This window comes from Plenodomus lingam, assembly GCF_022343315.1.
Source record: "Plenodomus lingam strain CAN1 chromosome Unknown contig_26, whole genome shotgun sequence".
Lineage (NCBI taxonomy): Eukaryota > Fungi > Ascomycota > Dothideomycetes > Pleosporales > Leptosphaeriaceae > Plenodomus > Plenodomus lingam.
In genome coordinates, this window is record NW_027093941.1 from 1,148,313 (window position 1) to 1,162,254 (window position 13,942).

The 13,942-nt window shown below is 51.4% G+C and overlaps 4 protein-coding genes across 4 annotated transcripts; all 4 read right to left on the reverse strand.

The window, feature by feature from the left end:
- Positions 1 to 9: 9 nt before the first annotated feature.
- Positions 10 to 2,238, reverse strand: IAQ61_006658 (uncharacterized protein; the record flags this gene model as incomplete). The annotated part of the gene is made up of 2 exons (XM_003845502.2): positions 10 to 1,808; positions 1,863 to 2,238. The coding sequence occupies 2 exons, from the start codon at positions 2,236 to 2,238 to the stop codon at positions 10 to 12; spliced, it is 2,175 nt and encodes a 724-aa protein (XP_003845550.1).
- A 2,880-nt stretch (positions 2,239 to 5,118) lies between these two features.
- Positions 5,119 to 5,601, reverse strand: IAQ61_006659 (uncharacterized protein; the record flags this gene model as incomplete). Its single annotated transcript, XM_003845504.2, has 2 exons — positions 5,308 to 5,601; positions 5,119 to 5,201 (listed from the first exon to the last, which is right to left on the reverse strand). The coding sequence occupies exons 1-2, from the start codon at positions 5,573 to 5,575 to the stop codon at positions 5,119 to 5,121; spliced, it is 351 nt and encodes a 116-aa protein (XP_003845552.1). The 5' UTR covers positions 5,576 to 5,601.
- A 1,987-nt stretch (positions 5,602 to 7,588) lies between these two features.
- On the reverse strand, positions 7,589 to 9,871 carry IAQ61_006660 (uncharacterized protein; the record flags this gene model as incomplete). Its single annotated transcript, XM_003845506.2, has 7 exons — positions 7,589 to 7,790; positions 7,919 to 8,760; positions 8,810 to 9,291; positions 9,348 to 9,383; positions 9,436 to 9,583; positions 9,636 to 9,706; positions 9,770 to 9,871. 7 exons carry the CDS (start codon positions 9,869 to 9,871, stop codon positions 7,672 to 7,674), a joined length of 1,800 nt encoding a protein of 599 aa, XP_003845554.1. The 3' UTR covers positions 7,589 to 7,671.
- A 415-nt stretch (positions 9,872 to 10,286) lies between these two features.
- Positions 10,287 to 13,929, reverse strand: IAQ61_006661 (uncharacterized protein; the record flags this gene model as incomplete). Its single annotated transcript, XM_003845507.2, has 4 exons — positions 12,945 to 13,929; positions 12,546 to 12,897; positions 11,660 to 12,498; positions 10,287 to 11,611 (listed from the first exon to the last, which is right to left on the reverse strand). The coding sequence occupies exons 1-4, from the start codon at positions 13,747 to 13,749 to the stop codon at positions 10,287 to 10,289; spliced, it is 3,321 nt and encodes a 1,106-aa protein (XP_003845555.1). The 5' UTR covers positions 13,750 to 13,929.
- Positions 13,930 to 13,942: the final 13 nt, after the last annotated feature.

Here is a 13,942-nt window from a genome sequence, read left to right on the forward strand (position 1 = left end):
TCCGGCCCATTACACTATAGTCACAGTCCGTCGAGGCAACTTCCTAAGAATCCTATTAATACGCAGCCTCGTCGTATGAAACACTCCCAACCGCCTAAACTGCGTCGACCCCTCCAGCCGATGGAGCACAAGACCCAACACCAGCTCCCGCTCATGCGCCAACTTCTTCGCCGTCCCAATAACAGGCACCAGCACGAGTTCGCTAGGACGGCTCTGCAGAACGGTGTCGAAACGGATTTCGGCTTGGTCGGCAGCATCTGGCGGGACTGCCACGGCCATTTGGTGATTGTGGTCTATTGGGAAAACATGGGTTATGGTGCCAGACATGGGTGCTGTTGTGCCTGGATTACCTGCAGCGTCTTCCCACAGCACTGATGCGACGGGAGCGGATACGCTCACTTCTCCGAATTCAACACTGCCGAATCTGGCTCCTTCTCTTGCCCAGACTACTCTTGCGTCTTCGAGTGTGGCTAGGCGCTCTTTTGTGTTGTAATTGTTGTGGCACCATGCAAAGGAAATCTTGCCCTCGATTGAAGCCCACGACCACGATGGGGCAATGTATTGGCCGGGTTGGTGGTCTAGGTAGGCAATCGGCGTGCATGTCTCTGGCCCGGCCGATCTATTTCTAGTGTAGACTTCTGTGATCCAGAGGAGATGAAGGGGTAGGGATGAATGCCATAGGCCGGCCAGATATCCGTCGTGTGTGTCTCTGCCTTTGTCGAGTACAATGACACTTGCGATACCGGACAGGGCAACGAGTTTGTCCTGCTTCATGGTTAAAAGCCCAAGGGAGTACAACTCGGCTATTGTGGTCCAGTCTCGGTAGACTGATGCGTCATTCAATGCTGCGTAGAAGTTTACTTCTTGGAGTTTGACTGGCCGTGCGTAGCGCAACACCATGTCCCATAACCGGTGCATCATCGTCTGTGGCATCTCCAAATCAGAGGTATATCGACTGGGCCACCGCTCATCCTGCGGTGCGTCGCCGAGATCCAGTGTCTTTACGTCGACAAAGGTGTTTTGTCGAAGACTCGGCGGTAAACCTTTCCAATACGTCTCGCATGCTATCGTCTCTCTGCATTCCCAGAAGAGCTGTGCACGACCAAAGTGTATGACACGAGGAGCGAGAATTCGCTCTTGTAGAATCCAACCTCTCTGATTGAGGGGCTCGTTTAATAATTTCCGTGCCCAAAAGTCGGGGTCAGGCACGACTTGGTATCGCCAGCTCTGTCCGTTTTCCAAGTGGCTCCATGCGACGGCGAAGATGGTAGGTCGTATGTCGTCTGGGCTTCTGTCCCAATGGCACCCTTCACTGCCGTTTGTAGCACCAGTGGCTGCGATGTTGATGTAGCCATATCGGTACACATTACTCATTCTAGCCGCCTCATTACCCCAATCGTCCGGGCTGTCTTGCACGATGCAGAGACTATCTATCCATATATAACGTAGTCCTAACGAGCGTATGATTTGAATTGCATCCATGAAGGTTTTGGTAAGCTCATCAGGGTGGATTTTCGCACAGCGCGCCTTGTAGTTCTCCTGCAACGTTTTGGGCGTTGGATACATTCCCCAGCAATGGGAAAGGGTGGCGTATGGCTCATTGGGGAGAGCATCGCGGTCGTTGATCAGACGTATAATATCGTCTTCGGAGTCTCCGATGTCGAGCACCCGCGTGGGGAACCATTTATTTGGTCGACGATGATTGCAACGTGCATGCCCTTTGACGCATTGCTCTAACCAAGAGACGACCAGCTCATGGGCTGGATCGGAATCAGTCGTTGAAGCAGGCTTGTAGTCATTTTCCTCGTCTAGTCTCACGTGTCAGCTTGAATGCAGGCGGTATAGAAATGGAGAAGCCGGACCGCTGCTGTCTTGAACTGCGTCCAGAGTAAATGTGAGGTTCAAATCTTCCACCGCTTCTGATGTCAAGGTAAGCTCGAACGAGCTCTGCCACGCGACACATGATGTATCAGAGGAGCACAAGATGGGGAAAAACTCCTCCAGCAATTCCGTTTCTCTCTCTAGAGCGTAGCCCTGCAGATATTCCCATTTTACATGCTCCAGGAGCACAGTGCAGATTCCACAAGCCAGATCGACTGATTGAGAAAGTGAGAGCAATGAATGTTGATGGATTAGGTTCCCATGTTGACCTTCTACACGAATGGCGTGCATGATTTCCTTGCAAACATTGCAGAGCTCGTTGAACGCACGAGAGGTTGTGCCCGCATTGGCTGCCATAGTTGCACTGAGAGTATTGCTATGGAGATGAAGAGAATCAGAGAGCAATCCATAGTGATATTCCAATTCTCAGGCATTAGGCAGCCAGCTGAGCAGTGAGGCTGAATTACGATTTACAGCTGGCATCGAGGCTGAGTGTGAGATGCGGGGTCGCTTTCACTCATGTCCTCGACCTCAACACGTACGATTTCTCGTGCCAAAACACTGAACCTGCACTTGTTTCCATAGATTCATTTGTATACAGATGCCAGCTTCCGGTGTGAGCGTAGGTAGTAATAGCAAATGATGCCGTCCTGGCCGGAGATACTTACCTGGTTAGGTAATCACGACCTCGAAACCAGATTACACCCTTGCACTCGTTGGGCGACGGAAGAACACTTGTGGAAACGATTGGAACGTCTGGCTACAACGATGCGTACCGGTACCTAGCTCCTTTGCACAAGAGACTGCTTCCTATGATACTCGCATGCTGCCAAAGGTAAACGACGATGGAAGGCAATGGCTAGGGTCACCAACATCTGTAATCAACGGCTGCAGGCTGCATCATGAAGTCCAAAACCCAGCCGATGGAGTCAAGTAATCACGAAAATCTCTCAAGGTGCATATCCAAACTGTAGTCCCCTGATAACCACCGACCCCAACATTCAGTCCATTCCAGCCAAGCCCACCTCGGCATCAGACCACACATGCACACCTGGGCAAAGCAACCACAGCACCACCCGCCTGTCCTCCAAATCCCACGATCCCAAGATCCTCACCCAAACCCAAACCCAATACGCACGCCATACTACCCACCAGACCGACCAACCGAAAAAAAAAACACCTCTCACTCAAGCATTTCAAATAAACCCCCCTCCCCTTTGAAATTACCTAAACACATTGCAGCGCTTCCACCCAGTCCATGTCAGACTTCGATTTATGCACCAGTCCCAAAAGCCCAGCAAAACGTCATTGTGCAGCGGGCGCCGGCACGTTTTAGATGGGCTGCGAGATGGGGCACGACGTCGAGTCGAGTCTAGAGCCCCAAGTTTCCAAGGCGAAAAACTTGCAGTTTAATTGGCGGAGTCGCGAGGACGGGCGATCACCCGCGAAAGGCTCGATCGATTTACAGAGGACGACGTGGTCAGTCTGGACCGCGGATTTTCTCGTAACGTTGTAGCTTCTTTGCCAATCTGGCAGCCGGATGGGGTGTTTTAGTTGGAGCGGGAGAGGGAGTTGGTGGGGCACTGAAGGCTTGGTGCGGATCTGCGGATTTGAGGTCCCGTGCTGGGTTTGGGTTTTTTTGTTTGTTTGTGGATTACTATGTATGCATGTAGGGCTTGGAGAGTCTGTGTTGTGGGGATTGGGTGTGCAGTGTTTCGTATAGGTGTGCATTGTGGGGATTATGGGGTGTGTAGGTCTTCACACAGGCGTGTGGATTGGTGCCTTGCTAGGCGGACGCAATTGGAGACGATGGATCGCATGATACGCTTCAAGGAAAATTTCAAATGCATAATACAGCATGCATCGGGTGGGAACAGTCAAAAATGCATGGTGGTGGTACAGGCGGAAACTCATGATGATTGTCGATGCAACAATGTATTGATTTGAAATTGTCTTCCATTCTAGAAGAGTACCGGTACCGTATAAGAGAGATGATGTTTTCTTGTAACATCATAGTTGCGTCAACGCTTCCACCCATCATAGCCGTCAGCCTGCAAACCGCATCCATCCAAAATTATTGTACAATAGTGAAGCTGAGTATTTGAACCGTGTGAATGTTGATGCAGAAGCCCAAGATGTTGCCTGTGTGGTGGTGGCCAAGCATCCACAGGAAGAAAGAAGAACATGGCATTCACTGAACACCATGGCTCGCTAAGTCGCTAAGAGGTAGGAAAGTCGTTCAAATTCGTGAAAGGTGGCAAGATAGTACTGCCGTTGTCGTGCTCGTCAGGAAGTTCTATCGGGGCTGGGCGATTTTAATTGAGATAGCGATGCGAATGAGTTTGTCATGGCCGAGTAGGCTGTTTGTGATGATCGACTGCTGGAAGAAGATGTAGATGAAGCGCTGTTGGACCGACTTGAAATATTCAGAGTAACACAGCTATCGCATCGTGCAGCGGTGTTGTTGGCCCGGCCTCGGCATCCACGCTCGTAGTTGACGCAGGAGAACATTGTCGAGTAAGTGTGATGGAGATGTAGAGTTGATGTTGGTTGTTGGATGGTTAGATGTGCTTTGGAGAGGAATAGATGACTTGGGTTTCGAAGGCTTGATAACTGTGTGTCCAAGCACTATTCTGAAACCGTTTTCTTCGGCGAAGCGTCGTGAATATATAAGATGCCAGATGATGTAGCCCCACGGAACCCGGAAATGCAGGGTAGCCGAATTGAGCCTGGCCGATGAAACACCCTTAATTGCAGGCGGTGCGGTGTTTTTTCTTTGGCGTGCCTTGGTACCAGAGCTATTTCATCCAATAGAGGGAGAGTACGACGGATTAGGCTAACGCGTGAGAGAGAGGCTTTGTAGACTGGCCTAAAGGATACGAGGATGAAAAAGAGGGCGGGTCAGCAAGTCTGGATGGAAAGTCTCATTGCAATGGAAAAAGATCAGGCAAGCTCCCTCTCTCTCCCACAAATGCACGCAGCAGATTTATACCGTACAGCTTGCGTACAGCTTCCATCGAGATCAGTCCCGGAAAGATGAGGATAGAATCATGCGGATAGAAGGTTCCAAGGCCCAACGGCCATAGCAAGCCACCTTGGCCCATGCGTTCTTCCTGACAACCGGCTCGAGGGTCTACCTACCTACTGTATACACATGCACGAGGTCTGGCCCTGGCCGTACCGGTAGCCTTCTCCTTCGCTCATATGCAGTGTTATACATGCCGAGCGTTAGATCACTTAGACCCTTGGATGCCTGAAGTATGATGAACTGGCGATATCCTCAACCCGGGGGATGCCGGCAAGCGTCGCGCACAAGGTGGCTTCGATGTACGGTTCGAGTGCATAGGAAGGAGATCAAACGCGAAGTGGATAATGTGGCATCTCTCTACCGTATCTGCTGCCCTTTGTCTCTTGTGAGCCACCTACCATACTCTAGACCTTGGGGCCACCGCCAGCCCTGTCGCTTTGGTTCCAAACTTCCAAACCCGGAAACCTTGGAACACCGTGCGACAGCTCGTGGGTTTCCAAGCTTGAAGCAGTCACCCGCCACAAGTTGCAGATGCGTACCGCTGACTTGGGTGACATTGCACCTCAGCTCTCTGCCACTTACGTAGCAATGCCATGACCTGCTCGGCTCCCATCTACCTCGTCCAACGAAATTGTTTCTTTTGCAAGCTCGCAGTTTGATAGGCATGCTGGCTACCCTGGTGCTCCATCGCTCTGTTGTGATCTCTCCGGGATGGTGGTGCCCTCACTTTAATTCTGTAAAGTGTCATCATCTCTCCATGTCCATGACGCCAGTGACACGCGCAGTCTCGACCAAGACCTGCTTTTCTACCCGCAATGCCTTCGAGGCTGTGAATCTGGCGCACGGGCCTCACTCGGCACGTGCCTTGCCGGTACGGTATGGTAACTCCGCAGCCCCCCGAGATAGTTCCATCCTTACGCCTCTTCTTCCTCTTTCCGCTTGCAACGACACTACCCTTATTTCCCCCGCCAGCCACCAATAGTTCGCAGTAGTCTAAGTACTTACAATACATACTTAGTCTGGCTTCTGGCCCAAAGTCTCTGACAGGTTCCCTGGCCGCAACAGAGGGCCGCTAATTGTCTATTTGACCGCTCCCGGTATAACGCGGAACCTAGTTCTGAGACCGGCCGGGCTCTTTCTGTTTACATTCTGAATGACTGATCTAGATCACTTATAACTCGCACCGCTATAACTCTCTTCCTCTGTCAAAAGTAATCAGAAGATGCTTTGAACAGTCTAGATCATGTACAACTTATCCGGCTGAACCCCCCTAAATCTTCCAAAAACCCCATCAGGTCGACAATCTTTCAGCCTTTTTCTTCTGATCCTTTTTATTCCTTTCTCTCTCTCTCTCTCTGAATAAGGTTTGACAATTTTCAAGTGAGGTATCATACCGGTGAGTAACAAGCAACATGATCTTCCTCGTTCCATTCATCCGGTTACCTTGTATACCTCCATAGTGCGGCCGCAGCCAACATACGAAAGGCGATGATCAATTCAGAACATCGATATTTTACCCCGGAGGAAACTAGACAGTAGTATTTTATACCATTATAATTCCAAAGCCAGTATCACAGCACATATCAGAATGCACTACTATCATCTCTACACCTACACATCTTTGCATAGCTCTGTAGCCATCCCATACCACACATACACACACCACACCTCACACCCCGCCCCCGCCCCCCAATCACCCACCCACCAGCCCAATCACCTACCAACCCCAAGCCCACACAAGTCATTCACCCTCCAACTCGCCGTGACTGGTCCGGCCAACCAACCCACCTGCCCTACGACTCGCACCCCAACTACCAACATGACAGCCTTTGCTGCCCAATCTCACCGCCCACAAGTCCCGGCCGGTACATGGCATACATCACTCTTATATACCCAAACCCATATTCCACATGCTTACTCTACATACCACGGTGACGCATCCAGCCGCAGTACCTCCGTATCATGTCTGCATGCCGTGGGCTTACGGTGCCGCTGCTACCCAGGCTGAGGATGGGTATGTGCGCAAGGGGCGCGTGTGCATGTGGTGAGTTTGGCGTTGCGCTGCGCTATTGTTTCTATGAGTGTGGTGTGTGTAATGTAGATGAGTGGTCGGACATGCTGACTTAGAAGAGGGGATTGAATGGGGTGTTTCACGGCGTAGTTTTCACATCTAGAGACAGATGTGGATGGGTGGATCAAGTCTGATATTTGTATGGCATCGCGTGGGTTTGTTGTAGATGGGGCGAGCTTTTTTTTTTTTTTTTTTTTGCTTTGCGGAGAGTTGGAGCTGTGGGGGATGTGTTTATTCACTCGTTCACTCATCTATCCTGATATTCAGCACACCACTCGCGGTCTGCAATATCTCTGCATTCAATTTTCAAACCAATCATCCCACACCATGCCATATCACGTTCCCGTCCTAATCTCTCCTCAAATCCTCCATCAAGCAGGCGTAAGAAAAAGCGAGTACTTGCCTATAGCTATATTTACCGTCTCATTCAGGTACCCCCTGCTCTCCTGTACCAAATCACCCACCATCATCTCTACCCAAAATCGCATCAGAAACTCACGAAAACATACCCAAAAAGGCTCAGAAAAGGCTGCTTCAAGTGGTTAGTTTCTACAGGTTTTGCATGCATACATCAAGTCAATCTGACATAATCTTTACTTGAACCATTCTAATCATCAATCCTGTATTCAATTGGAATTAAGTTACCAACTGTCAACAACTCCATCCCTCCCCCTGCTTCCCAAGCTCATATTCACTCCAGACCTTTCCCCGCCTTGACCATCTCACAGCCCTGCTCCTTCAACCTGAACTTCTGAATCTTGCCACTTGCCGTCTTGGGGTAGCCGTCGACCCAGAAGATATATTTAGGCACTGTGTTTGACAAATCGTCAGTTGCTTCCTTCTTCATTGCATATAGAACCGATGCACAGGATGCGGAAATCCGAAGGGATGAAGGTACCGCAACGAGGAGAAAATCAATAAACATGACTAGCACGTACCAAGATGGTGGCTCAACTTCTCACGGACCCAATTCCTCAGTTCATCTGCCGTCACCCTTCCCTCGTCTCCGTCATGGCGGACCACAAACGCGGCAACCACTTCTCCGTACCGTTCATCTGGAAGGCCTACGACGCTGACCTCGCTCACGGCCGGGTGGCCAAAGAGGCAGTTTTCCACTTCGAGCGGGTGGATGTTCTCTCCGCCTTTAATGATGAGGTCTTTGATCCTACCCGTGATCTTGATGTATCCTTGCTCATCCAGTGAGGCTTCGTCACCTGTATGCATCCACAGCCTGCCATCTGGATCGGGTCGCAAGACCTCTTTGGTGCGCGCCTCGTCGCTCCAATATCCCTTCATGACGTGGTACCCCGAGACGGCGAGTTCGCCGCGCTCGCCGATGGCGAGGGTACGCGACCAGTCTAGTGGATCGACGACTTTGGCGGTGATGTGGGGCATGAGTTTGCCGACGCTGTCGATGCGCTTGTCGAGCGGATCGTCGGTGGTGGTCATGGCAGAAACGGGACTGGTTTCGGTCATGCCGTAGCAGATTGTGAGTTCGGTGAGGTTCAACATCTTGTGTAGCTTTCGCATGAGTTCAGCAGGGATAGAAGATCCTGCAGCGATGCCAGTGCGTAGGTACTGATAGCCATCTCGCGGTACGGCGCCGAGGGCGAGGAGCTCGAGCTCTGCAACAAACATGGTGGGTACACCGTACAGGCCTGTAGCTTTGTATTCGCGGACTGCCTCGAGGGTGGCTACAGGATCAAAGGCTTCTTTGGGGAAGACTATTGCGCTGCCGTGCGTGGCCGTGGCCATGTATCCGAGGATGCAACCAAAGCAACTGCTACTTATTAACTAAGTATACATTACGGCCCCAATGCTGGACCTACTGGAATAATGGAGGCGGACAGCAGATGACATCATCTGGTGTCAATAGCATTCTGTCGCCAATGCTGTTGCCATTATTCAATATACTGCGGTGGCTCAGGCACGCCGCTTTCGGCATGCTCGTGGTGCCCGAGGTAAATTGTATGTTTACAATGTCATTCGCATCAAGACCTTGATCTTCTAATGCGCTGTCATGTGCCCCGTCTTCCATCACATGTTGATATCTTGTTAAGCTCTTCTGTTCACTGATATCAACCCGCCCTTGTGAGTTATCGACGAGAACAACATGCTGTAAGGAGGGTACGAGTTCCGACTGAAGCGTTATCCCGGCAAGATTTGGCACCAGATGTGTGAGAAGTGGGATATTGGAGCGTGGGTCTTTGCGAGGAAGGTTTGTTTCGGCACCGATGATAAGATGGGAGGCGGCCAGGTGATTGAGTGCGGAGAGGACTTGCGGCGCATTGAAGGCAGGATTCAATGGCACCTAGAACCACTCGTTAGCTTGCGAGTTCTTTCCTCTTAAAATCGGAATCGGCATACAAGTATAGCCCCAAGCTTAAACAGCGCATATGTGACCTAAACAACGGTCAGCGAACGTCCCGAATATGCGACGACATGCCCTGCATACAGTCGCAAACTCAGCATTATTCCCTAGCGACACGGCGACTCGATCGCCCTTCTTCACACCCAGCTTCTGCAGTCCTCGAGCCAGGGTATTCGAGTCTTGATCGAGCGCATCATATGTGAGCCGTATTCGTTGGTGATGTGATATTACTCTGCATTCCGTCAGTTGAGCCAACTGGGTTCTAGGCAAGGGAGTCGACAGACGCGTCACGATCGCCATATTGCTTCACAACAGTTGCAAAGTGCTGTGGGACAGTGTACTCCAACAAAGGGGGCTGTGAAGGTGATCAGAGCCGTCCATTGCAATGCTGTATCCGTATCCGTAGCAGACGACTTACCTCGGATGGCCCCACGCTGTAAGCTGGAGTGAGGATGCCTCGCCGCGGGGTATGCAGCCGCCGGGCAAGCTTCGGTGACCGCGAAAGGAGCGTGCGAAGCATCTTCACAGCTGCAGCGCACCCAAGAGTAAAGGAGATGACCAAACATCTTGCTTCCCCGAGGCTGGCCCGCGTGGGTCAATGATGTATGTTGTCGGAACTGAGCCGCGGCCCTGTACGTGAATATGCGGGGTATAGTTTGCCCAGGGTCCACGACAAGGCGGCTCAAAGCCGTGACGGGCCGTCCACGTCCCACATCACGGGCGATGCTTGCGCCTTGACCTCTGTGCACCTAGGTATATGCGATGGGACGCGTAAAGGGGACCTGTATGGGGACGTCGATGGAGCGAGAAGTAGTGTGTCTATTGATTATGCTATCAAGGGAGACCGCTCCAACATCAAGACATGGTTGTAGCCCAAATCCAAGACTCCCAAGTTGCTGTAGGCAATGAACGATCGGCCACAAGGAAAATGAATCTCATCGTTCGAATTCGAGCACCCTTCGACTTGCATCGCTCCCCGATCTATTTCTCGTCGTCTTGATTTCCTCCCCACTGGCCCTTGTGGGGGACAGCAACTCAGGTGGAGGGACACTCTTTGCCGACTCGACACCTGTTGTCTCGGCTCCTTCAAGTAAATCAAGGTCTTTCGCATTGACCTCCTCCTCGTCCTCTTCATCGTCTTTCCCATGACGTGCTTCTTTATCTAGCTCTTTCTGTGCTTCGTCGTATCTCCGCCGCACTTCAGCTGCAACACGCATTCCATCTGTGACAATGTTGTCCAGCATGCCACGAAGACCTTTTCCTGGGGGTACGACACCAGCGCCAGCTCCACCAACAACACCGCCCAAGCCACCTGCGACGGCTGCAACCTGCCTGCCAGCGTTGGAAAAAGTAGTTAGGTTGTTAGAGGTTGCAGATGCAATCGTTGTATCTGCAAGCCGGAAGGACGAAGAAAACCCGACCTCAAAGAACTGCTCGAGTACCTCGTCGGCAAGTATTACCATACGAAATGTCGGTAAAGTGATATGTAAAGGCTTGTTCGGATCTAACGCGAGATTGGCTGCCTTTGCTTTCTCGCCGCGTTCGGCCAACTCCGAATCGCTGGTAAGGTTAGAGGGTGTAGGCGACAGAGGATTCTGCTTGTTCTTGTCAAGTTGTGTCGTTGCTTTCGCTTTCGGTGTAGCAGGTGCGGACCCGAAGTCGATCAAGTCATCCTCTTCGTCGTCGCCAATAGCAAAATTGTCCACGTCCTCCTGTACCTGATCGACACCTTGATTGTCCTGATTTGAAGCATGGTCGGGGTCAGCATATTCAAAGCATCGACGAATGAAGGCTGAAACGCTGCTCAAGAAACGTTCGTCTCGGCTCGCTCGTTCTGAACCTGGATCGGATCCGATATCGAGCGAAGAAGCCGATGGGCTTCCGTCATGGACACCTCTCCTTGACAGAAACAGAAGGGCTTCTGATATCCTTAGGATGCCCTCCCTATCGACCCGGCCGTCACCGTCGTCATCGTAGAGCTCGAAGAAATAACTGATGTTCGACATGATGTCCTTGGTGCCTTTGACGTGGGCGAAGCCAGTCACAACATTTTGTAGAGACAATGAGTCTGTCATGTCAACATCCCAGCGTCGAAACAGTCGTCGCATGAACTCATGCTCTGCTGGCTCCGGACCTGACCCCCATTGTGACATCGGAGGTCTATTCCTCGTGCTGTTACCAAAGTACGAATGCGAAGCCGCACTGTTTTTGGCCTCCAGCGGTGGGCTCGGAGAATCGGTAATAGCCCATTTGGCGATACCTAGACTAGTGTCAGTGAAATTTACAATCGTTGATCTGAATGACTTACCAGCCAAAAACTCTCTAAAAGCATCGTAATCCATCTGTGTAGGGCTGGGCCCAAGAGCAACACGCCCAACCTGTGTGTTATTGCCTGGAATTCCGGTGACAACTTCATTTGCTTTCATACGGCTAGCCTTTGCTTTTCGCTCCGCTTCTTGTTGCATGACCTCGGCTCGTTGCTGTCGTTCATATAATACGGCGTAGAATTTATCGTACAGGAAGCTCAAGTCATTTAGACTCAGTTTTTTGCTCTCAGGCCCTAGGTTCCTTATTGAGGTGCGTTTTGCAAAGCTCTCGATATTCTCAAGGACAGCGTCCTTGTGCTTGGCCCTCTGTTCTGAAATTGTATTTTGTGTAATGCCAGCGAATTCTTTGAAGGCCACGACCATGAGCTCCTGGAATCGAGTGACAGCCCGCAGCTTGGGGTTCTCCGATTTGGGATGGGCTGATTCGTCGAGCCTTGAGAAGTACGATTTAAGTACTGAGATAAAGGACCCATCGTCTGCAGCATCTAGCAGCTCTTCGCCATTGATACGTAAAATGGCGAGGCCAATTTGAAACAACACTTTGGGTCCTTCGAGAAAGAAAACGTCTAGTACGCGGAATGCAAAGATCAAAGGCATAGAGTTAATGTAAAGCGAGAGAAACCAGGGTAAAGAAACAACAGATAGCTGCACGTCCGATTTGACGAGATGATCCCACAGTATTGGCATTGTCTTTTCGACCAATGACTCAAAAACTTTCTGATCCAGCAAGGTACCGTACATGGTTTGCGAGTAGTAACCAGGGAGGAGGCGATCGCATAGCACTGACAGAAGATAGAATGCCTGTGACTCGGACAGATAACTGAAAATGTTATTAGCGTTTGCCAACGGAACAGAGACTTGACATACATCAGCAATGCTGCTACGACGATGTTCATTGCCTGACAGTAGCCGACTTCTTCATTCGTCCAGCTGTAGGCTGTCAAGACTCGCCGCAGTCGCCCAATTCCCTCTTCACTCTGGAAGCCAGGATATTCGGGCAAACTCCTATTCAAATCCTTTTCAATCTCATCAATTGCCAATGATTCCCGCCCCGAGTATTTCGATAGCGTTTCGGTGTACAGGTTTGGACTTTGCAGACGCAGAAAGAATGCGCCAGATGTGAGTTCCCACATCTCACCTCGTAGGCGGTTGGGTAGGCCAACGCGAATAAGTTTGTGGAAGGTCGGCTGTCGTATGAGGGTTGCGCTACGCCCGTTGTCTATTCCATGTCAGAAAGATGGGCTAGCGCAGTGTTGTGCGACTTACCTTTGAGATAGTCGCGCCATAACCTGATTTTTGTAGCATCCCTGAGCTTTCGTGCATTGCCTGGATAGCGAAACACCATGCCTAAGCCGGTATCTGGGTGCTCCCGCTCTGGTTTCACATCCTCGCCGCCAGCCTCTCGCTTTTCGGGCGTCTCGAGGAGATACTCGGAGTAGCACTGGCCAACAACCCGTCGCAGATTGTCCACCTCCTTAACACCTTCTCTCAGCCCTTTCTTCAGTCCGTCACAAAACCGCTCACATGCCTGTCGCGAGCCGGCCAGCTGTATCGTAAGCTTCTGACCGGCAGGCGCTTTTGATTTGGCGTCTGGTATTCCGTTCCAGGTTGTAATGGCCAAAGCAAACATGTAGCTCTGACTGTGCAAGCGTTCCACTCTCCGTATCGCACATAGTGGCAGCGTGAAGCCGTTCCCTGCCGGGCCGGACCCGTGCGTCTGACCTGTGAAGCTGCTAGACGAGCTCAAACTGGCCGTGTTCACGAAGCTGGAGCCGGTGGTAGAGAAGCAGAGATACTGCTCGCTAAGGTGCAGCTTGCCCACATAGTGATTGCCCTGACTGCGGTCCTTCTCGGATGTGACGTCGCCGGTTCTTGTGGAATGGTGGGGCTGCAGCGTGAGCTCGGCGGTGATCTCCTGGAGGGGGTTTTGCGAATCAGGAAGGCGGAACTGGTGGCGGAAGAGGGTCGCTTTGGAGGGTCTCCGGTCGGTGGGCGTGGGCGCTGCAATGTTATTGAGTGTCGGTTCGATATACTGCTGCGCCTTCTGGACTAGGTTGGAGAGGTTGAACATCTTCGGACCTGCCAAAGGAGAGTGGGGGAACGAAGGCAGATTATGCGACAGGTAGATTGGAATTGTAAATCATTGCGTGGACATATGCAACGCGCGCTGATCAGCTCGCAGTGTCTTCGAGACTGTTGTCCGTGTATTGTAGGTATCTTTGGTATGCAGGGTGGTGGAGGTGGCTAGCTGTGGCAGGGCAACT